Consider the following 25,311-nt stretch of genomic DNA (forward strand, 5'->3'; position numbering starts at 1 on the left):
GCAAAGTCATGTTGATGATTCTATCCCATCAATGTTTCCAACTCTCTATCCCTCTCCCTTCCTCTCTGTAAAAAATCAATAAAATATATATTTTTAAAAAAGATACATGTACATGTGTATATGAGGACATTTAATAAGTTAATGTGGGGAAAGGCCTCAAACATTTCTCAATAGGTTGCAAGTCATTTACATAAGGTATAGAGAACGAAATGTCTACTGTTCTCATTTTTTAGTTCATATCAAGTATTATGTGGGCAGTCTATTACATGGTGCTGTCCCTTACAGGGACTTGTCCAACCTTCCCTTGCACTATTAATTCCTGAATTTGTGATTGTGTCACATAGAATTTTAAAATTCTAAAACCTGAGCCCTGCAATCTTATTCCTTCTTCAAATAATAAATACAGACAGTAAGCCATCCTAACTAAGTTTTTCTAGGTAGCAGAGTAACTACAACAACATGTAAAGATAAAAATGTAAAAAGTGAAAATCTAATAGGATCTTGAAAAAAGGTATTATTTGTTAGGCAAAAAGAAAAAAATACTAGTATTTCAAATATCAGACACTTTGGAAATAAAAAACAGAAGGACCAAAAGCTATTTCCAAAGAACACTAATGCTCTGTAATGTAATACTTAGAGTTTCCCTTAGATTTCAGTTCACTAAAAAGGGACCTTCAGTTGACTTCCCATGGCAGGGTGGGGACAGAGTGGGGATGCTGTGAGAACCCAGGGCAGAAGCAGCAACACAGCCATTTGAACTACAACAAGGATTTTAACATGACCAGTGCAAGGCTCCTTTCACAGTTTGGCACCTCCACATCCTGAGCAGAGCTGCCTGACTTTGCTATTAGCAACCACTGATGAATTCTAGTTGACATCAGTATGATTAGAGAGAAGTGTTGGCAAGTGTTTCTAGCAGAAGGTGAACAAGTTACCAAATTGCTTTCAGGACTCTTTGGGCATGTAGAGAGAGATGTGAACAACCAGTTATGAAAAGCAGCCCCCATCAGGCTCACCTGGTCATCTGATGTTAAGCTAATAGGAGCCATGCTGACTGGAAGATCCAGAACAGACCCAGCCCTAAGTCAGCTATCAACTTGGCTTTCTCATTATGCTGGTAGAAACCCCCTGAAGGCAGCGGCTTCAAGCTCTATCAGAAGTGGGTTTCAGGTGAACATTTTTCAGGGAAATATGTTACCGCCTCTTCAGATGCTTTATCTCTTCAGAGGACAGTAACCCCTAGCATATTTCCCAATAGGGCTGCGATGCACGTACTGCTCATGAGCACACTTGGGATTCCATTTACAATATTTCAGAGGTTTTTCTGGGTCAAATGGGAGTTCAATTTTTAATTTGTTTGAAGAAACTTCAGTAATCCCACTATTAGGAATATATCCCAAGAAACGTGAAACAACAAACAAAAAGAATATAAGCACCACTATGTTCATAGCAGCACAATTTACAATAGCTAAGATTTAGAAACAGCCTAAGTTCCTAGCAGTAGGTGAGTGGATTAGAAAACCATGGTACATCTACATAATGGAATACTATGCTGCTCACAATAGAAAGAACTCTTTCCATCTACAGCAGCGTGGATGAACCTGGAGAGCTTTATGCTAAACGAAATAAGCCAGTCAGAGAAAGATCAGTATCACATGATCTCACACATTTGTGGAATTTAATGAACAACATAAACAGATTAACAAAGATAGGTCTAGTGACACAGAAGCATTGAACAAGACCATCAAACCTAAGAGGGAAGGCTGAGGAGGTTAGGCAGGGGGTGAGGGGGCAGTTGGGGGAGGAACTCATGAGGCCAGAATGGTGAGGGATTATCTGCTTATAACATTTTCAGTCCCTTTTTGGACTTTCTGATTTCATAAATAATAAATATTCTTAGTGAAATGCATGATCTATGCACTTACAATATACAACAGATTTAAATCTATCCATGTCGTATTTAAACATTCAAAAGTGGAGTACCTGATAAAATATATAATATTGATGGCTACTCTGAGTACTAAATATTCTATCTCCTCGTGCCCACATGGTCAACCTCATTGCTCTTCTCTTCCTCTATGTATACCAAACATCAATAAAATAGCTTTCTTGCTTTGTATTTTCAATAAGATGCAAAGTTCATTGTGATGTGACTTGACAAGGGAAGAAGATACTGCGTTTGGAAAGTGATGGACTGCCTTCATGACAGAAAAGATACAATTAAAATAGAAAAAGAACATATAAATCTAAGAATCACAAATAAATTGAGGCCTAATGCCACAGGACAAGCTCTGACCTCTGAAACTGTTCAGCATGTCTAGGAGTTTAGTGCAGCACCACGAGGTGATCTCAGGATTCTCTGGCTGAGGCTTTTCATTCAGCACCAATTCAGTCCTATAAACAATGACATCAGTGTCATTTTGAGGCAAAGGTTAGTCACACAACCACTCTAAATATCATAGCTTTTCATTCAGGATATTTCATAAGGATCCTTCTACTCTGAGCGAATGGGGTATACATGATAGTCTACCCTCTTAGGGATATAAGCAATGTTGCTTTACTTTTTTTCTAAAAAATTTATAAATTTTATCACATATCAGCTTCCCCATTCTCCTCAGATATTATTGCATTTCTAAAATGATGGACAATCAGTTCCTCCATCTGCTCCATCTCAGGGGATGCAAACCCCTGGGTATCTGACAGGGAGCAGAACATCCAGGCAGAGCCTTTGGGACTTGAGTCTCAGAGTCGTCACCAATGAGACATTCAGTGTTTGAAAGGGGAGAGTCCACAAACACAGACAGCTCTCCCCCTTTTTTTTCTCAAGCAAGGAAATGTAACTCCTGCCTGGCAGCCTGCTCCTGAAGGTCTAACTTTTTAGGGGGCACCAAGAGGTCATTCCCCTGAGGTTTGACCTGCAGTGAAGGAACAGACTGAGTCATTGCTAGTCCTAGGAACAAATCAACCCCCATACATTCATAGCAAAGCTCCTGTTCCTGATCCTTTCACCTTCCACCTGTGCAGTGGAGGTACCTTTTCTGTGATTCCTTAAGAATCACTCCTGTGATGGTTATGGTGCTAAATAGGGAGAGGATAAGGGTGACGCGCTGGAAGAAAACCCAGAGTTCAGATGTTTTCAGGTACATATGAATTCAGGCACATGGAAAGGAAACTTCTGAGACCAGAAGGCCTCAGGGCCACTTTTGAAAGAAAACAGGAAATAACTACAGAGGACAAGGTTTCTAGCTCCAAACATGTACAGCTCCCTCATCCAGAAGAGAATGACTTTCTCAGAAAGAATTAGTGTAAGCTCCACTTTCCGACACAGTTCACAAATCCTGCAAAACGAACAGAAAAAGAGTGTAAACATGCTAAGTATGTCCTTTTATATCTTTTCTCGAGTTTGTTTTAATAATGTACCTTTTTTTATTCCCCTTTAAGGAACAACCAGAGGCCATCTTAATAACAGCACTTAAACTAAAACACACAGAGCTTCCTCAAGGTGTTCTGAGCATGGCAGAAGGTCAGGCAGAGAAGGGAATGATGCAATGAGATCTAGGTTTCCAATGTCACTAATTTCCAAGTGTTATTCCCAAGGAGAGATCAGACCATTTTTAACAATGAAAGCAAAACAGGGCATCAAATGAAAAACAGGGAGAGCTTTAAAATTGATTGCCAAATTCTATAAATCATGCCTAGGCAAGGGTTAAAACATAAATGTCTTTAGCCAGTTGCTTTTATGGCAGTAACAGAGAGTGACAGTAGATTAGGTGAATATAAACAGAAAATTGTAACAGCAAAGTTAATGTTGCCATGCTGAGAGATTGACTGAATTTGGACAATCTGTCAGTGGAGGTAGTGCTTCAGATTACACTGAAATCACCTTATCCTATGTCAGCTACTTAGGCAAAGAGCATCCAAAGATTACCAGAATACAAGAAAATAAGTGCCTGAATGGATGGACACCATGATGGGAGTCCAGGAGTAGAATCACTTAGCTTAGGGTAATGGTGTATGCAGGCATCATAGCCACATTGTCCAGAAAAGGATTCCTGTCTCTTGATAGACCCTCCCCTCTCACCTGGAGCATCTCCACATCTGGCTTGTTGCACATGTCCATCTGCTCTCTAAACATCTCTTTGAGGCTTTCTGTCTGTTGGGTCATTCTGACTTTGCTTTCCTGCAGTTGTTGGAAGATCTCCTCTGCTTCTCTCTCCATTGTATCAACATAGAGTCGCTCCTCCTCACAGAGAAATAGATGCAACTTCTGATATTCAGCTTTGATCATCACCTCCCTAAGAGCCACATAGTCCTGCACAGATAGAGGATCAAAGGGCTTACACATTCTCACTCTAAAAAGATTGTCAAACTTCCATTTTTTCCTTAGTCTTATCAAGAAAATATTTGAGAAACTTTTTGCCTCATACTGAAAAGTGTCTTGAGTATTTATAAGCCCTTCTGTACATTCTGACCCCATGTTCCTGGTCCCTTTTCCAGTTAAATCAAGCCTTCTACAAGGTCCCAGACTAGCCCACCTGATGTGACTCAAGGGTTGGGTGTCCACCTATGAACCAGGAGGTCAGGTTCAATTCCAGGTCAGGACTCATACTGGGCTTTAGGGCTGAATCCCCTGCAGGGGATATAAGGAAGGAAGCTGATGAATGATTCCCTCTCATCATTGATATTTCTCTTTCTTTCTCCCTTCCTGTCTGAAATCAATAAGTCTAGAACTTATAGAAAACAACCATGGGGGCTAACAGCCTAAAAGACTGTAAATATGTTTTGAAATGAGATTCATGAAACTTTCAAATATGGAATACAGTGTAATTAACTGTAGTGACCATCTTATTGATGTTGTAGAAAATCATTTTTAACAGAGATGCCATGTTATTTGTATTTTGTTGCCACCTATCACAAGTTAGGAAATCAGTGATTCCCCGGCCATGTAAGTTGTTTCCCTAAATGATCAAATCTTTGAGAATTTAGCTCGATTTTATGAAAGTAATCTAACCTTGCAAGAAACATGAAAAGTAAAAATCTAAATAAAACTCACCTGTGCTCGCTTTGGCAGCACATATACTGAAATTGGAACTAAATAAAGAAGATGAGCATGAACCCTGGGCAAGGAAGACATGCAAATTCCTGAAGCATTCCATATTTTTAAATAAATAAATAAATAAATAAATAAATAAATAAATAAATAAATAATTAATTAAATATCACCTTTGAAAATCTATTGAAAAACAAATAATAAAAGCCATCAAAGTCAACAAAGCCCACATATCCTAGAAAGAGTTGAAGCAGCTGATCTCTTAATCAGATTATAGAAATATAAATTAACCCAAGGTTCATTGATCAGCAATGGCATTTCAGGCACTGTTTGCTGAGGAGACCAAGGAAAAGAAAGGGAATAGGGCATATCCTATTAAGATACATGGCCCTAATAGGTTTTGCTCAGTGGACAGAGTGTTGGCCTTGGGAATAAAGGATCCCAGGTTTGCTTCAGGTCAAGGGCATGTACCTTGGTTGCAGGTACCTTCCCAGTAGTTGGTGTGCAGGAGGCAGCTGATTGATGATTCTATCTCATCGATGTTTCCAACTCTCTATCGCTCTCTCTTCCTCTCTGTAAAAAATCAATAAAATATATATTTTTTAAGAAGATACATGTAAATGTGTATATGAGGACATTTAATAAGTTAATGTGGGGAAATGCCACAAACATTTCTCAATAGGTTGCAAGTCATTTACATAAGGTATAGAGAACGAAATGTCTACTGTTCTCATTTTTTAGACCATATCAAGTATTATGTGGGCAGTCTATTACATGGTGCTGTCTCTTACAGGGACTTGTCCAACCTTCCCTTGCAGTATTAATTCCTGAATTTGTGATTGCCTCATATAGCATTTTAAAATTTTAAAACCTGGGCCCTGCAATCTTATTCCTTCTTCAAATAATAAATACAGACAGTAAGCCATCCTAACTAAGTTTTTCTAGGTAGCAGAGTAACTACAACAACATGTAAAGATAAAAATTTAAAAGGGAAAATCTAATAGGATCTTGAAAAAAGGTATTATTTGTTAGGCAGAAAGAAGAAAATACTAGTATTTCAAATATCAGACACTTTAAAAATAAAAAACAGAAGGACCAAAAACTATTTCCAAAGAACACTAATGCTCTGTAATGTAATGCTTAGAGTTTCCCTTAGATTTCAGTTCACTAAAAAGGGACCTTCAGTTGACTTCCCATGGCAGGGTGGGGACAGAGTGGGGATGCTGTGAGAACCCAGGGCAGAAGCAGCAACACAGCCATTTGAACTACAACAAGGATTTTAACATGACCAGTGCAAGGCTCCTTTCACAGTTTGGCACCTCCACATCCTGAGCAGAGCTGCCTGACTTTGCTATTAGCAACCACTGATGAATTCTCGTTGACATCAGTATGATTAGAGGGAAGAGTTGGCGAGTGTTTCTAGCAGAAGGTGAACAAGTTACCAAATTGCTTTCAGGACTCTTTGGGCATGTAGAGAGAGATGTGAACAGCCAGTTATGAAAAGCAGCCCCCATCAGGCTCACCTGGTCATCTGATGTTCAGCTAATAGGAGCCATGCTGTCTGGAACATCCAGAACAGACCCAGCCCTAAGCCAGTTATCAACGTGGCTTTCTCATTATGCTGGTAGCAACTGCCTGAAGGCAGCAGCCTCAAACTCTATCAGAACTGGGTTTCAGGTGAACATTTTTCTGGGAAATATGTTACCGCCTCTTCAGATGCTATATCTCTTCAGAGGACAGTAACCCCTACCACAGTTCCCAATAGGGCTGCGATGCACGTACTGCTCTTTAGCACACTTGGGATTCCATTTACAATATTCAGAGGTTTTTCTGGGACAAATGGGAGCTCAATTTTTAATTTGTTTGAAGAAACTCCAGTAATCCCACTATTAGAAATATATCCCAAGAAACATGAAACACCAATCAAAAAGAATATAAGCACCACTATGTTCATAGCAGCACAATTTACAATAGCTAAGATTTGGAAACAGCCTAAGTTCCCAGCAGCAGATGAGTGGATTAGAAAACCATGGCATATCTACATAATGGAATACTATGCTGCTTACAATAGAAAGAACTCTTACCATCTGCAACAGCATGGATGAACCTGGATAGCATTTTGCTAAACTAAATAAGCCAGTCAGAGAAAGACCAGTATCACATGATCTCACACATTTGTGGAATATAATGAACAACATAAACAGATTAACAAAGACAGGTTTAGAGACAGCGAAGCATGGAACAGACCATCAAACCTAAGAGGGAAGGCTGAGGAGGTTAGGCAGGGGCTGAGGGGGTAGTTGCGGGGGGTAGTTGCGTGAGAAACTCATGAGGCCAGAACGGTGAGGGATTATTCTGCTTATAACATTTTCAGTCCCTTTTTGGACTTTCTGATTTCATAAATAATAAATATTCTTAGTGAAATGCATGATCTATGCGCTTACAATATACAACAGATTTAAATCTATCAGTGTCGTATTTAAAATTCAAAAGTGGAGTACCTGATAAAATATATAATATTGATGGCTACTCTGAGTACGAAATATTCTATCTCCTTGTGCCCACATGGTCAACCTCATTGCTCTTCTCTTCCTCTATGTATACCAAACATCAATACAAATAGCTTTCTTGCTTTGTATTTTCAATAAGTTGCAAAGTTCATTGTGATGTGACTTCACAAGGGAAGAAGATACTGAGTTTGGAAAGTGATGGACTGCCTTCATGACAGAAAAGAAACAATTAAAATAGAAAAAGAACCTATAAACCTAAGAATCACAAATAAATTGAGGCCTAATGCCACAGGACAAGCTCTGACCTCTGAAACTGTTCAGCATGTCTAGGAGTTTAGTGCAGCACCATGAGGTAAGCTCAGGTTTCTCTAGATGAGGATATTGATTCTGAACAATTCAGTCCTATTAACAATGATGTAAGTGGCATTTTGAGGCAAAGGTTAGTCACACAACCACTCTAAATATCATAGCTTTTCATTCAGGATATTTCATCAGGATCCTCCCACTCTGAGCTAATGGGGTATACATGATAGTCTACCCTCTTAGGGATATAGGAAATGTTACCTTAATTTTTTTCTAAATTTATAAATTTATCACATATCAGCTTCCCCATTCTCCTCAGATATTATTGCATTTCTAAAATGATTGACAATCAGTTCCTCCATCTGCTCCATCTCAGGGGATGCAAACCCTTGGGTATCTGACAGGGAGCAGAACATCCAGGCAGACCCTTTGGGACTTGAGTCTCAAAGTCGTCACCAATGAGACATTCAGTGTCTGAAAGGGAGAGTCCACAAACACAGACAGCTCTCCCCATTTTTATTCTCAAGCAAGGAAACCTAACTCCTGCATGGCAGCCTGCTTCTAAAGGTCTAACTTTTATGGGGCAACAAGAGTTCATTCCCTGAGGTCTGACCTGCAGTGATGGGACAGGCTGAGTCATTGCTAGTCCTGGGAACAAAATCAACCCCCATACATTCATAGCAAAGCTCCTGTTCCTAATCTTTTCACCTTCCACCTGTGCAGTGTAGGTACCTTTTCTGTGATTCCTTAAGAATCACTCCTGTGATGTTTATTGTGCTAAATAGGGAGAGGATAAGGGTGATGTGCTGGAAGAAAACTAAGGGATCAGATGTTTTCAGGTACATATGAATTCAGGCCCATGGAAAGGAAACTTCTGAGACCAGAAGGCCTCAGGGCCACTTTTTAGAGAAAACAGGAAATACCTACAGAGGACAAGGTTTCTAGCTCCAAACATGTACAGCTCCCTCATCCAGAAGAGAATGACTTTCTCAGAAAGAATTAGTGTAAGGTCACCTTTCCAACACAGTTCCCAAATCCTGCAAAACAAACAGAAAAAGAAAGTAAAATTGCAAAGTGTGTCCTTTTATATACTTTCTCGAGTTTGTTGTAATAATGTACTTTTTCCTATTCCCCTTTAAGAAACAACCAGAGGTCATCTTAATAATAGCACTTAAACTAAAACAGACAGAGCTTCCTCAAGGTGTTCTGAGCATGGCAGAAGTTTAGGCAGAGAAGGGAATGATGCAATGAGATCTAGGTTTCCAATGTAACTAATTTCTAAGTGTTATTCCCAAGGAGAGATATGACCATTTATAACAATGAAAGCAAAACAGGGCATCCAATGAAAAACAGAGAGAGCTTTAAAATTGATTGCCAAATTCTAGAAATCATGCCTAGGCAAGGGTCAAAACCTCTATGTCATTAGGAAGTTACTTTTATGGCAGTAACAGAGAGTGACAGAAGATTAGGTGAATGTAAACAGAAAATTGTAACAGCAAAGTTAATGTTGCCATGCTGAGAGATTGACTGAATTTGGACAATCTGTCTGTGGAGGTGGTGCTTCAGATTACACTGAAATCACCTTATCCTATGTCAGCTACTTAGGCAAAGAGCTCCCAAAGATTACCAGGATACAAGAAAATAAGTGCCTGACTGGATGGACACCATGATGGGAGTCCAGGAGCAGAATCACTTAGCTGAGGGTAATGGTGTATGCAGGCATCATAGCCACATTGTCCGGAAAAGGATTCCTGTCTCTATTTAGGGACCCTGCCCTCTCACCTGAAGCATCTCCACATCTGGCTTGTGGCACATGTCCATCTGCTCTCTAAACATCTCTTTGAGGCTTCCTGTCTGTTGGGTCATTCTGACTTTGCTTTCCTGCAGTTGTTGGAAGATCTCTGCTTCTCTCTCCATTGTATCAACATAGAGTCGCTCCTCCTCACAGAGAAATAGATGCAACTTCTGATATTCAGCTTTGATCATCACCTCCCTAAGAGCCACATAGTCCTGCACAGATAGAGGATCAAAGGGCTTACACATTCTCACTCTAAAAAGATTGTCAAACTTCCATTTTTTCCTTAGTCTTATCAAGAAAATATTTGAGAAACTTTTTGCCTCATACTGAAAAGTGTCTTGAGTATTTATAAGCCCTTCTGTACATTCTGATCCCAAGTTCCTTGTCCCTTTTCCAGTTAAATCAAGCCCTGTACAAGGTCCCAGACTAGACCACCTGATGTAACTCAGGGGTTGGGTGTCCACATATGAACCAGGAGGTCAGGTTCAATTCCAGGTCAGGACTCATACTGGGCTTTAGGGATGAATCCACTGCAGGAAGGAATGAAGCTTATGAATGATTCCCTCTCATCATTGATATTTCTCTTTCTTTCTCCCTTCCTCTCTGAAATCAGTAAGTCTAGAACGTATAGAAAACAACCGTAGGGGCTAACAGCCTAAAAGACTGTAAATGTGTTTTGAAATGAGATTTATGAAACTTTAAAATATGGAATACAGTGTAATTAACTGTAGTCACCATCTTATGGATGCTGTAGAAATCATTTTTAACAGAGGTGCCATGTTATTTGTATTTTGTTGCCGCCTATCACAGGTTAAGAAATCAGTGATGCCCTGGCCATGTAAGTTGTTTCCCTAAATCATCAAATCTTTGAGAATTTAGCTCGATTTTATGAAAGTAATCTAACCTTGCAAGAAACATGACAAGTAAAAATCTAAATAAAACTCACCTTGTGCTCGCTTTGACAGCAGGTATACTGAAATTGGAACTAAATAAAGAAGATGAGCATGCCCCCTGGGCAAGGGTGACATGCAAATTCATGAAGCATTCCATGTTTTTAAATAAATAAATAAATAAATAAATAAATAAATAATTAAATAATTAAATCTCACCTTTTAAAAAATTTGAAAAACAAATAATAAAAGCCATCAAAGCCAGCAAAGCCCACATATCCTAGAAAGAGTTGAAGCAGCTGCCCTCTTAATCAGGTTGTAGAAATGTAAATTAACTCAAGGTTCATTGATCAGCAATGGCATTTCAGGCACTGTTTGCTGAGGAGACTATGGAAAAGAAAGGGAATTGGGCATATCCTATTAAGATACATGGCCCTAATCAGTTTTGCTCAGTGGATAGAGTGTTGGCCTGGGGACTAAAGGATCCCAGGTTTGCTTCAGGTCAAGGGCATGTACCTTGGTTGCAGGTGCATTCCCAGTAGTTGGTGTGCAGGAGGCAGCTGATTGATGATTCTATCTCATCGATGTTTCCAACTCTCTATCCCTCTCTCTTCCTCTCTGTAAAAAATCAATAAAATATATTTTTTTAAAAAGATACATGTACATATGTATATGAGGACATTTAATAAGTTAAATTGGGGAAATGCCTCAAACATTTCTCAATAGGTTGCAAGTCATTTACATAAGGTATAGAGAACGAAATGTCTACTGTTCTCATTTTTTAGTTCATATCAAGTATTATGTGGGCAGTCTATTACATGGTGCTGTCCCTTACAGGGACTTATCCAACCTTCCCTTGCAGTATTAATCCCTGGATTTGTGACTGCCTAACATAGCATTTTAAAATTCTAAAACCTGGGCCCTGCAATCATATTTCTTCTTCAAATAATAAATACAGACAGGAAGCCATCCTAACTAAGTTTTTCTAGGTAGCAGAGTAACTACAACAACATGTAAAGATAAAAATGTAAAAAGTGAAAATCTAATAGGATCTTGAAAAAAGGTATTATTTGTTAGGCAAAAAGAAAAATACTAGTATTTCAAATATCTGACACTTTGGAAATAAAAAACAGAAGGACCAAAAGCTATTTCTAAAGAACACTAATGCTCTGTAATGTAATGCTTAGAGTTTCCCTTAGATTTCAGTTCACTAAAAAGGGACCTTCAGTTGACTTCCCATGGCAGGTGGGGCCAGAGTGGGGATGCTGTGAGAACCCAGGGCAGAAGCAGCAACACAGCCATTTGAACTACAACAAGGATTTTAACATGACCAGTGCAAGGCTCCTTTCACAGTTTGGCACCTCCACATCCTGAGCAGAGCTGCCTGACTTTGCTATTAGCAACCACTGATGAATTCTAGTTGACATCAGTATGATTAGAGGGAAGAGTTGGCGAGTGTTTCTAGCAGAAGGTGAACAAGTTACCAAATTGCTTTCAGGACTCTTTGGGCATGTAGAGAGAGATGTGAACAGCCAGTTATGAAAAGCAGCCCCCATCAGGCTCACCTGGTCATCTGATGTTCAGCTAATAGGAGCCATGCTGTCTGGAACATCCAGAACAGACCCAGCCCTAAGCCAGTTATCAACTTGGCTTTCTCATTATGCTGGTAGCAACTGCCTGAAGGCAGCAGCTTCAAGCTTTATCAGAACTGGGTTTCAGGTGTACATTTTTCTGGGAAATATGTTACCGCCTCTTCAGATGCTATATCTCTTCAGAGGACAGTAACCCCTACCACAGTTCCCAATAGGGCTGCGATGCACGTACTGCTCTTTAGCACACTTGGGATTCCATTTACAATATTCAGAGGTTTTTCTGGGACAAATGGGAGCTCAATTTTTAATTTGTTTGAAGAAACTCCAGTAATCCCACTATTAGAAATATATCCCAAGAAACATGAAACACCAATCAAAAAGAATATAAGCACCACTATGTTCATAGCAGCACAATTTACAATAGCTAAGATTTGGGAACAGCCTAAGTTCCCAGCAGCAGATGAGTGGATGAGAAAACCATGGTACATCTACATAATGGAATACTATGCTGCTCACAATAGAAAGAACTCTTACCATCTGCAACAGCATGGATGAACCTGGAGAGCATTTTGCTAAATGAAATAAGCCAGTCAGAGAAAGACCAGTATCACATGATCTCACACATTTGTGGAATATAATGAACAACATAAACAGATTAACAAAGACAGGTCTAGAGACACAGAAGCATGGAACAGACCATCAAACCTAAGAGGGAAGGCTGAGGAGGTTAGGCAGGGGCTCAGGGGGTAGTTGCGGGGGGTAGTTGCGTGAGGAACTCATGAGGCCAGAATGGTGAGGGGTTATTCTGCTTATAACATTTTCAGTCCCTTTTTGGACTTTCTGATTTCATAAATAATAAATATTCTTAGTGAAATGCATGATCTATGCACTTACATTATACAACAGATTTAAATCTATCAATGTCATATTTAAACATTCAAAAGTGGAGTAACTGATAAAATATATAATATTGATGGCTTCTCTGAGTACTAAATATTCTATCTCCTCGTGCCCACATGGTCAACCTCATTGCTCTTCTCTTCCTCTATGTATACCAAACATCAATAAAAATAGCTTTCTTGCTTTGTATTTTCAATAAGATGCAAAGTTCATTGTGATGTGACTTTACAAGGGAAGAAGATACTGAGTTTGGAAAGTGATGGACTGCCTTCATGACAGAAAAGATACAATTAAAATAGAAAAAGAACCTATAAACCTAAGAATCACAAAGAAATTGAGGCCTAATGCCACAGGACAAGCTCTGACCTCTGAAACTGTTCAGCATGTCTAGCAGTTTAGTGCAGCACCACAAGGTGAGCTCAGGATTCTCTAGATGAGGATATTGATTCTGAACAATTCAGTCCTATTAACAATGATGTAAGTGGCATTTTGAGGCAAAGGTTAGTCACACAACCACTCTAAATATCATAGCTTTTCATTCAGGATATTTCATCAGGATCCTCCCACTCTGAGCTAATGGGGTATACATGATAGTCTACCCTCTTGGGGATATAAGAAATGTTACCTTAATTTTTTTCTAAATTTATAAATTTATCACATATCAGCTTCCCCATTCTCCTCAGATATTATTGCATTTCTAAAATGATTGACAATCAGTTCCTCCATCTGCTCCATCTCAGGGGATGCAAACCCTTGGGTATCTGACAGGGAGCAGAACATCCAGGCAGAGCCTTTGGGACTTGAGTCTCAAAGTCGTCACCAATGAGACATTCAGTGTCTGAAAGGGGAGAGTCCACAAACACAGACAGCTCTCCCCTTTTTTTTCTCAAGCAAGGAAATGTAACTCCTGCCTGGCAGCCTGCTTCTAAAGGTCTAACTTTTTAGGGGGCACCAAGAGGTCATTCCCCTGAGGTCTGCCCTGGAGTGATGGAGCAGACTGAGTCATTGCTAGTGCTGGGAACAAAATCAACCCCCATACATTCATAGCAAATCTCCTGTTTCTACTCTTTTCACCTTCCACCTGTGCAGTGTAGGTACCTTTTCTGTGATTCCTTAAGAATCACTCCTGTGATGTTTATTGTGCTACATAGGGAGAGGATAAGGGTGACTCGCTGAAAGAAAACCCAGAGTTAAGATGTTTTCAGGTACATATGAATTCAGGCACACGGAAAGGAAAATTCTGAGACCAGAAGGCCTCAGGGCCACTTTTGAAACAAAACAGGAGATACCTACTGAGGACAAGGTTTCTAGCTCAAAACATGTACAGCTCCCTCATCCAGAAGAGAATGACTTTCTCAGAAAGAATTAGTGTAAGCTCACCTTTCCAACACAGTTCCCTAATCCTGCAAAACAAACAGAAAAAGAAAGTAAAATTGCAAAGTGTGTCCTTTTATATATTTTCTCGAGTTTCTTTTAATAATGTCCTTTTCCTATTCCCCTTTAAGGAACAACCAGAGGCCATCTTAATAATAGCACTTAAACTAAAACACACAGAGCTTCCTCAAGGTGTTCTGAGCATGGCAGAAGGTCAGGCAGAGAAGGGAATGATGCAACCAGATCTAGGTTTCCAATGTAACTAATTTCCAAGTGTTATTCCCACGGTACGATATGACCATTTATAACAATGAAAGTAAAACAGGGCATCAAATGAAAAACAGAGAGAGCTTTAAAATTGATTGCCAAATTCTAGAAATCATGCCTAGGCAAGGGTCAAAACCTCAATGTCTTTAGCAAGTTGCTTTTATGGCAGTAACAGAGAGTGACAGTAGCTTAGGTGAATGTAAACAGAAAATTGTAACAGCAAAGTTAATGTTGCCACGCTGAGAGATTGACTGAATTTGGACAATCTATCCGTGGAGGTGGTTCTTTGGATTAAACTGAAATCACCTTATCCTATGTCAGCTACTTAGGCAAAGAGCTCCCAAAGATTGCCAGGATACAAGAAAATAAGTGCCTGAATGGATGGACACCATGATGGGAGTCCAGGAGCAGAATCACTTAGCTGAGGGTAATGCTGTATGCAGGCATCATAGCCACATTGTCTGGAAAAGGATTCCTGTGTCTTGATGGACCCTGCCCACTCACCTGGAACATCTCCACATCTGGCTTGTGGCACATGGCCATCTGCTCTTTAAACATCTCTTTTAGGCTTTCTGTCTGTTGGGTCATTCTGACTTTGCTTTCCTACAGTTGTTGGAATATCTCCTCTGCTTCTCTCTCCAATGTATCAACTTAGAGGCGCTCCTCCTCACAGAGAAATAGATGCAACTTCTGATATTCAGCTTTGATCATCACCTCCCTAAGGGCCACATAGTCCTGCACAGGTAGAGGATCAAAGGGCTTACACATTCTCACTCTAAAAAGATTGTCAAACTTCCATTTTTTCCTTAGTCTTATCAAGAAAATATTTGAGAAACATTTTGTCTCATACTCACAGTGTCTTGATTATTTATAAGTCCTTCTGTACAGTCTGACCTCAAGTTCCTGGTCCCTTTTCCAGTTAAATCAAGCTATCTACTAGGTCCCAGACTAGCCCACCTGATGTGACTCAAGGGTTGGGTGTCCACCTATTAACCAGGAGGTCAGGTTCAATCCCAGGTCAGGACTCATACTGAGCTTTAGGGATGAATCCCCTGCAGGGGATATAAGGAAAGAAGCTGATGAATGATTTCCTCTCATGATTGATACTTCTCTTTCTTTCTCCCTTCCTCTCTGAAATCAATAAGTCTAGAACTTATAGAAAACTGTGATGGGGGCTAACAGCCTGAAAGACTGTAAATGTGTTTTGAAATGAGATTCATGAAACTTTCAAATATGGATTACAGTGTAATTAACAGTAGTGACCATCTTATGGATGCTGTAGAAAATCATTTTTAACAGAGGTGCCATGTTATTTGTATTTTGTTGCCACCTATCACAAGTTAGGAAATCAGTGATGCCCCGGCCATGTAAGTTGTTTCCCTAAATGATCAAATCTTTGAGAATTTAGCTCGATTTTATGAAAGTAATCTAACCTTGCAAGAAATATGAAAAGTAAAAATCTAAATAAAACCCATCTTGCGCTCCCTTTGGCAGCACGTATACTGAAATTGGAACTAAATAAAGAAGATGAGCATGGCCCTTGGCAAGGAAGACATGCAAATTCGGGAAGCATTCCATGTTTTCAAATAAATAAATAAATAAATAAATAAATAATGATTAATTAATTAATTAATTGAATCTCACGTTTTAAAAACTATTGAAAAACAAATAATAAAAGCCATCAAAGCCATCAAAACCCACATATTCTAGAAAGAGTTGAAGCAGCAGCCCTCTTAATCAGGTTATAGAAATGTAAATTAACCCAAGGTTCATTGATCAGCAATAGCACTTCAGGCACTGTTTGCTGAGGAGACCAAGGAAAAGAAAGGCAATAGTGCATATCCTATTAAGATACATCGCCCTAATCGGTTTGGCTCAGTGGATAGAGCGTTGGCCTGGGGACTAAAGGATCTCAGGTTTGCTTCTGGTCAAGGGCATGTACCTTGGTTGCAGGTACATTCCCAGTAGTTGGTGTGCAGGAGGCAGCTGATTGATGATTCTATCTCATCCATGTTCCCAACTCTCTATCCCTCTCCCTTCATCTCTATAAAAAATCCATAAAATATATATTTTTTTAAAGTTACATGTACATATGTATATGAGGACATTTAAAAAGTTAAATTGGGGATATGCCTCAAACACTTCTCAATAGGTTGCAAGTCATTTACATAAGGAATAGAGAATGAAATGTCTACTGTTCTCATTTTAGAACATATCAAGTATTATTTGGTCAGTCTATTACATGGTGCTATCCCTTACAGGGACTTGTCCAACCTTCCCTTGCAGTATTAATCCCTGGATTTGTGATTGCCTCACATAGCATTTTAAAATTCTAAAACCTGGGCCCTGCAATCATATTCCTTCTTCAAATAATAAATACAGACAGTAAGCCATCCTAACTAAGTTTTTCTAGGTAGCAGAGTAACTACAACAACATGTAAAGATAAAAATATAATAAGTGAAAATCTAATAGGATCTTGAAAAAAAGGTATTATTTGTTAGGCCAAAAAAATACTAGTATTTCAAATATCAGACACTTTAAAAATAAAAAACAGAAGGACCAAAAGCTATTTCTAAAGAACACTGATGCTCTGTAATGTAATGCTTAGAGTTTCCCTTAGATTTCAGTTCACTAAAAAGGGACCTTCAGTTGACTTCCCATGGCAGGGTGGGGACAGAGTGGGGATGCTGTGAGAACCCAGGGCAGAAGCAGCAACACAGCCATTTGAACTACAACAAGGATTTTAACATGACCAGTGCAAGGCTCCTTTCACAGTTTGGCACCTCCACATCCTGAGCAGAGCCTCCTGACTTTGCTATTAGCAACCACTGATGAATTCTAGTTGACATCAGTATGATTAGAGGGAAGAGTTGGTGAGTGTTTCTAGCAGAAGGTGAACAAGTTACCAAATTGCTTTCAGGACTCTTTGGGCATGTAGAGAGAGATGTAAACAGCCAGTTATGAAAAGCAGCCCCCATCAGGCTCACCTGGTCATCTGATGTTCAGCTAATAGGAGCCATGATGTCTGGAACATCCAGAACAGACCCAGCCCTAAGCCAGTTATCAACTTGGCTTTCTCATTATGCTGGTAGAAACCCCCTGAAGGCAGCAGCTTCAAGCTTTATCAGAACTGGGTTTCAGGTGTACATTTTTCTGGGAAATATGTTACCGCCTCTTCAGATGCTATATCTCTTCAGACGACAGTAACCCCTACCACAGTTCCCAATAGGGCTGCGATGCACGTACTGCTCTTTAGCACACTTGGGATTCCATTTACAATATTCAGAGGTTTTTCTGGGACAAATGGGAGCTCAATTTTTAATTTGTTTGAAGAAACTCCAGTAATCCCACTATTAGGAATATATCCCAAGAAACATGAAACACCAATCAAAAAGAATATAAGCACCACTATGTTCATAGCAGCACAATTTACAATAGCTAAGATTTGGAAACAGCCTAAGTTCCCAGCAGCAGATGATTGGATTAGAAAACCATGGTACATCTACATAATGGAATACTATGCTGCTCACAATAGAAAGAACTCTTACCATCTACAGCAGCATGGATGAACCTGGAGAGCATTATGCTAAACGAAATAAGCCAGTCAGAGAAAGATCAGTATCACGTGATCTTACACATTTATGGAATAAAATGAACAACATAAACAGATTCACAAAGATAGGTCTAGAAACACAGAAGCGTGGAGCAGACCATCAAACCTAAGAGGGAATGCTGAGGAGGTTAGGCAGGGGGTGAGGGGGCAGTTGGGGGGGGCAGTTGCGGAGGGCTTTTGGGGGAGGAACTCATGAGGCCAGAATGGTGAGGGATTATTCTGCTTATAACATTTTCAGTCCCTTTTTGGACATTCTGATTTCATAAATAATAAATATTCTTAGTGAAATGCATGATCTGTGCACTGACAATATACAACAGATTTACATCTATCCATGTCGTGTTTAAATAATCAAAAGTGTAGTAACTGATTAAATATATAATATTGATAGCTACTCTGAGTACTAAATATTCTATCTCCTCGTGCCCACATGGTCAACCTCATTGCTCTTCTCTTCCTCTATGTATACCAAACATCAATAAAAATCGCTTTCTTGCTTTGTATTTTCAATAAGTTGCAAAGTTCATTGTGATGTGACTTCACAAGGGAAGAAGATACTGAGTTTGGAAAGTGATGGACTGCCTTCATGACAGAAAAGATACAATTAAAATAGAAAAAGAACCTATAAACCTAAGAATCACAAAGAAATTGAGGCCTAATGCCACAGGGCAAGCTCTGACCTCTGAAACTGTTCAGCATGTCTAGGAGTTTAGTGCAGCACCATGAGGTAAGCTCAGGTTTCTCTGGCTAAGGCTTTTGATTCTGAACAATTCAGTCCCATAAACAATGACATCAGTGGCATTTTGAGACAAAGGTTAGTCACACAACCGCTCTAAATATAATAGCTTCTCACCCGGGATATTTCATCAGGATCCTCCCACTCTGAGCTAATGGGGTATACATTATAGTCTACTCTCTTAGGGATATAAGAAATGTTACCTTACTTTTTTTCTAAATTTATAAATTATATCACATATCAGCTTCCCCATTCTCCTCAGATATTATTGCATTTCTAAAATGATTGACAATCAGGTCCTCCATCTACTCCATCTCAGGGGATGCAAACCCTTGGGTATCTGACAGGGAGCAGAACATCCAGGCAGAGCCTTTGGGTCTTGAGTCTCAGAGTCGTCACCAATGAGACATTCAGTGTCTGAAAGGGGAGAGTCCACAAGCTCTCCCCTTTTTTTCTCAAGCAAGGAAATGTAACTCCTGCATGGCAGCCTTCTTCTAAAGGTCTAACTTTTTAGGGGGCACTAAGAGGTCATTCCCCTGAGGTCTGACCTGCAGTGATGGAACAGGCTGAGTCATTGCTAGTGCTGGGAACAAAATCAACCCCCATACATTCATAGCAAATCTCCTGTTTCTACTCTTTTCACCTTCCACCTGTGCAGTGTAGGTACCTTTTCTGTGATTCCTTAAGAATCACTCCTGTGATGTTTATTGTGCTACATAGGGAGAGGATAAGGGTGACTCGCTGAAAGAAAACCCAGAGTTAAGATGTTTTCAGGTACATATGAATTCAGGCACACGGAAAGGAAAATTCTGAGACCAGAAGGCCTCAGGGCCACTTTTGAAACAAAACAGGAGATACCTACTGAGGACAAGGTTTCTAGCTCAAAACATGTACAGCTCCCTCATCCAGAAGAGAATGACTTTCTCAGAAAGAATTAGTGTAAGCTCACCTTTCCAACACAGTTCCCTAATCCTGCAAAACAAACAGAAAAAGAAAGTAAAATTGCAAAGTGTGTCCTTTTATATATTTTCTCGAGTTTCTTTTAATAATGTCCTTTTCCTATTCCCCTTTAAGGAACAACCAGAGGCCATCTTAATAATAGCACTTAAACTAAAACACACAGAGCTTCCTCAAGGTGTTCTGAGCATGGCAGAAGGTCAGGCAGAGAAGGGAATGATGCAATGAGATCTAGGTTTCCAATGTAACTAATTTCCAGGTGTTATTCCCAAGGAGAGATATGACCATTTATAACAATGAAAGCAAAACAGGGCATCAAATTAAAAACAGAGAGAGCTTTAAAATTGATTGCCAAATTCTAGAAATCATGGTTAGGCAAGGGTCAAAACCTCAATGTCTTTAGCCAGTTGCTTTTATGGCAGTAACAGAGAGTGACAGTAGATTAGGTGAATGTAAACAGAAAATTGTAACAGCAAAGTTAATATTACCGAGTCTTGCTGCTGGGTCCTTCTGCTTGCCTCGTGCCCCCTGCCAGCTGCCTGCGCGCCTCGCCCCACCTGTCCTCGCCCCTGCCTTGGCCTGCTGAGCTCGCCCCCTCTCCACCGGCAGACATGTCTGAGGTCTAGAGCAGTGGCCCCGAGTACGCCTCCTTTTTCGCGGTCATGGGCGCCTCGGCCGCCAAGATCTTCAGCGCCTTGGGTGCTGCCTATGGTACCGCTAAGAGTGGCACTGGCATCGCGGCCATGTCTGTCATGCGACCAGAGCTGATCATGAAGTCCATTATCCCAGTGGTCATGGCTGGCATTATTGCCATCTATGGCCTGGTGGTGGCAGTCCTTATCGCCAACTCCCTGAATGAAGGCATCAGTCTCTACAGGGGTTTCCTCCAACTGGGCGCTGGTCTGAGTGTGGGCCTCAGTGGGCTGGCAGCTGGCTTTGCCATTGGCATTGTGGGTGACGCCGGTGTGCGGGGCACTGCCCAGCAGCCCTGACTATTCGTGGGCATGATCTTGATCCTCATTTTCGCAGAGGTGGTGGGTCTCTACGGTCTCATCATCGCCCTCATCCTCTCCACAAAGTAGCTCCTCTCAAAGCCCACCAGCCACAGGATATGATGTAAAGACCACCCCCTCCTCATTCCAGAATGAACAGCCTGATACGCATGCACGGGGCAGCTGCCCCCCTCTACCCCCAAGTAGTTGGTCTTGTAAATGGGCAGTGTCCTAGTGCCCATTGTCTGTTGCCCCCACCCGCCCCGTGCCGTGGACATCAGGGCCCACTCATCATCACCCTTCCAGGTCCCCTGACCAGTGAGGATGGTGGCTTCTAGCCACCCACACCCACTTACCTGCCCTAGAGTGCTCTGTGTATAGGGATGAATTCGAGTTGTCGTTTTCACTGGATGTTTATCCATAAAGATTTGGCCTGTTCGCACGTCTGTGGAGCAGCCCTACAGTCTCCCAACTATAATAATCTTTAGAGTGTCGCTTTGTGGGGTTACCCTGTGCCCTGAGATCTTTTGTATGGAACCACTGTCCTCCAGCCCTAGCTGCGGGGCCATGAGCTGGGCCTGCGAGGCCCAGAGCCATGTCCAATAAAATTCTCGGATGTGACTGGAAAAAAAAAGTGAATATTGCCAAGCTGAGAGGTTGACTGAATTTGGACAATCTGTCTGTGGAGGTGGTGCTTCAGATTACACTGAAATCACCTTATTCTATGTCAGCTACTTAGGCAAAGAGCTTCCAAGATTGCCAGGATACAAGAAAATTAGTGCCTGAATGGATGGACACCATGATGGGAGTCCAGGAGCAGAATCACTTAGCTGAGGGTAATGGTGTATGCAGGCATCATAGCCACATTATTCAGAAAAGGATTCCTGTCTCTTGATGGACCCTGCCCACTCACCTGGAACATCTCCACATCTGGCTTGTGGCACATGGCCATCTGCTCTTTAAACATCTCTTTTAGGCTTTCTGTCTGTTGGGTCATTCTGACTTTGCTTTCCTACAGTTGTTGGAATATCTCCTCTGCTTCTCTCTCCAATGTATCAACTTAGAGGCGCTCCTCCTCACAGAGAAATAGATGCAACTTCTGATATTCAGCTTTGATCATCACCTCCCTAAGGGCCACATAGTCCTGCACAGGTAGAGGATCAAAGGGCTTACACATTCTCACTCTAAAAAGATTGTCAAACTTCCATTTTTTCCTTAGTCTTATCAAGAAAATATTTGAGAAACATTTTGTCTCATACTCACAGTGTCTTGATTATTTATAAGTCCTTCTGTACAGTCTGACCTCAAGTTCCTGGTCCCTTTTCCAGTTAAATCAAGCTATCTACTAGGTCCCAGACTAGCCCACCTGATGTGACTCAAGGGTTGGGTGTCCACCTATTAACCAGGAGGTCAGGTTCAATCCCAGGTCAGGACTCATACTGAGCTTTAGGGATGAATCCCCTGCAGGGGATATAAGGAAGGAAGCTGATGAATGATTTCCTCTCATGATTGATACTTCTCTTTCTTTCTCCCTTCCTCTCTGAAATCAATAAGTCTAGAACTTATAGAAAACTGTGATGGGGGCTAACAGCCTGAAAGACTGTAAATGTGTTTTGAAATGAGATTCATGAAACTTTCAAATATGGATTACAGTGTAATTAACTGTAGTGACCATCTTATGGATGCTGTAGAAAATCATTTTTAACAGAGGTGCCATGTTATTTGTATTTTGTTGCCACCTATCACAAGTTAGGAAATCAGTGATGCCCCGGCCATGTAAGTTGTTTCCCTAAATGATCAAATCTTTGAGAATTTAGCTCGATTTTATGAAAGTAATCTAACCTTGCAAGAAACATGAAAAGTAAAAATCTAAATAAAACCCATCTTGTGCTCCCTTTAGCAGCACGTATACTGAAATTGGAACTAAATAAAGAAGATGAGCATGGCCCTTGGCAAGGAAGACATGCAAATTCGTGAAGCATTCCATGTTTTCAAATAAATAAATAAATAAATAAATAAATAATGATTGATTGATTAATTAATTAATTAATTGAATCTCACGTTTTAAAAACTATTGAAAAACAAATAATAAAAGCCATCAAAGCCATCAAAACCCACATATTCTAGAAAGAGTTGAAGCAGCTGCCCTCTTAATCAGGTTATAGAAATGTAAATTAACCCAAGGTTCATTGATCAGCAATGGCACTTCAGGCACTGTTTGCTGAGGAGACCAAGAAAAAGAAAGGGAATAGGGCATATCCTATTAAGATACATGGCCCTAATCGGTTTGGCTCAGTGGATAGAGTGTTGGCCTGGGGACTAAAGGATCTCAGGTTTGCTTCAGGTCAAGGGTAAGTACCTTGGTTGCAGGTACATTCCCAGTAGTTGGTGTGCAGGAGGCAGCTGATTGACGATTCTATCTCATCAGTGTTTCCAACTCTCTATCCCTCTCACTTCATCTCTATAAAAAATCCATAATATATATATATTTTTTAAAAATACATGTACATATGTATATGAGGACATTTAAAAAGTTAAATTGGGGATATGCCTCAAACACTTCTCAATAGGTTGCAAGTCATTTACATAAGGAATAGAGAATGAAATGTCTACTGTTCTCATTTTAGAACATATTAAGTATTATTTGGTCAGTCTATTACATGGTGCTGTCCCTTACAGGGACTTGTCCACCCTTCCCTTGCAATATTAATTCCTGGTTGTGTGATTGTGTCACATAGAATTTTAAAATTCTAAAACCTGGGCCCTGCAATCTTCTTCCTTCTTCAAATAATAAATACAGACAGTAAACCATCGTAACTAAGTTTTTCTAGGTAGCAGACTAACTACAGCAACATGTAAAAATAAAAATATAATAAGTGAAAATCTAATAGGATCTTGAAAAAAAGGTATTATTTGTTAGGCCAAAAAAAAAAGTAGTATTTCAAATATCAGACACTTTGGAAATAAAAAACAGAAGGACCAAAAGCTATTTCCAAAGAACACTAATGCTCTGTAATGTAATGCTTAGTAGAGTTTCCCTTAGATTTCAGTTCACTAAAAAGGGACCTTCATTTGACTTCCCACGGCAGGGTGGGGACAGAGTGGGGATGCTGTGAGAACCCAGGGCAGAAGCAGCAACACAGCCATTTGAACTACAACAAGGATTTTAACATGACCAGTGCAAGGCTCCTTTCACAGTTTGGCACCTCCACATCCTGAGCAGAGCTGCCTGACTTTGCTATTAGCAACCACTGATGAATTCTAGTTGACATCAGTATGATTAGAGGGAAGAGTTGGCAAGTGTTTCTAGCAGAAGGTGAACAAGTTACCAAATTGCTTTCAGGACTCTTTGGGCATGTAGAGAGCGATGTGAACAGCCAGTTATGAAAAGCTGCCCCCATCAGGCTCACCTGGTCATCTGATGTTCAGCTAATAGGAGCCACGCTGTCTGGAACATCCAGAACAGACCCAGCCCTAAGCCAGTTATCAACTTGGCTTTCTCATTATGCTGGTAGCAACTGCCTGAAGGCAGCAGCTTCAAGTTCTATCAGAAGTGGGTTTCAGGTGAACATTTTTCTGGGAAATATGTTACCGCCTCTTCAGATGCTTTATCTCTTCAGAGGACAGTAACCCCTACCACAGTTCCCAATAGGGCTGGGATGCACGTACTGCTCATTAGGACACTTGGGATTCCATTTACAATATTTCAGAGGTTTTCCTGGGTCAAATGGGAGTTCAATTTTTAATTTGTTTGAAGAAACTCCAGTAATCCCACTCTTAGGAATATATCCCAAGAAACATGAAACACCAATCAAAAATAATATAAGCAGCATTATGTTCATAGCAGCACAATTTACAATAGCTAAGATTTGGAAACAGCCTAGTTCCCAGCAGCAGATGATTGGATTAGAAAACCATGGTACATCTACATAATGGAATACTATGCTGCTTAAAATAGAAAGAACTCTTACCATCTGCAACAGCATGGATGAACCTGGAGAGCATAATGCTAAAGGAAATAAGCCAGTCAGAGAAAGATCAGTATCACATGATCTCACTCATTTGTGGAATATAATGAACAACATAAACAGATTAACAAAGACAGGTCTAGAGACACAGAAGCATGGAACAGACTATCAAACCTAAGAGGGAAGGCTGAGGAGGTTAGGCAGGGGGTGAAAGGGTAGTTGTTGGGGGGAGTAGTGGGAGGAACTCACGAGGTCAGAATGGTAAGGGATTATGAATTTACTGAATCATCTGCACAATAGGTGGCTGAGTCTGGATGGCTCCAGCACCCAATGACAGGAGATGGCAGTTTTTAAAGGACT

General features: G+C 40.4%; 1 protein-coding gene and 4 non-coding genes across 5 annotated transcripts; all 5 read left to right on the forward strand.

Annotated features, from left to right (window-relative positions):
• The first annotated feature begins 5,055 nt into the window (after positions 1-5,055).
• On the forward strand, positions 5,056-5,162 carry LOC111826868. Its single transcript, XR_002830296.1, has one exon. It is a non-coding gene; the product is annotated as a U6 spliceosomal RNA (small nuclear RNA).
• Positions 5,163-10,610: 5,448 nt separating this feature from the next.
• On the forward strand, positions 10,611-10,717 carry LOC111826860. The gene has a single exon (XR_002830288.1). It is a non-coding gene; the product is annotated as a U6 spliceosomal RNA (small nuclear RNA).
• Positions 10,718-16,162: 5,445 nt separating this feature from the next.
• Positions 16,163-16,268, forward strand: LOC111826862. Its single transcript, XR_002830290.1, has one exon. It is a non-coding gene; the product is annotated as a U6 spliceosomal RNA (small nuclear RNA).
• A 4,346-nt stretch (positions 16,269-20,614) lies between these two features.
• LOC102429506 (V-type proton ATPase 16 kDa proteolipid subunit-like) lies at positions 20,615-21,515 on the forward strand. Its single transcript, XM_014459303.2, has one exon. It carries the CDS (start codon positions 20,654-20,656, stop codon positions 20,981-20,983), a length of 330 nt encoding a protein of 109 aa, XP_014314789.1. The 5' UTR covers positions 20,615-20,653; the 3' UTR covers positions 20,984-21,515.
• A 1,355-nt stretch (positions 21,516-22,870) lies between these two features.
• LOC111826861 lies at positions 22,871-22,976 on the forward strand. Its single transcript, XR_002830289.1, has one exon. It is a non-coding gene; the product is annotated as a U6 spliceosomal RNA (small nuclear RNA).
• The last annotated feature ends 2,335 nt before the right edge of the window (positions 22,977-25,311 follow it).

The sequence above is a fragment of the Myotis lucifugus genome, unplaced genomic scaffold (genome assembly GCF_000147115.1).
Source record: "Myotis lucifugus unplaced genomic scaffold, Myoluc2.0 scaffold_106, whole genome shotgun sequence".
NCBI classification, from domain to species: Eukaryota; Metazoa; Chordata; class Mammalia; order Chiroptera; family Vespertilionidae; genus Myotis; species Myotis lucifugus.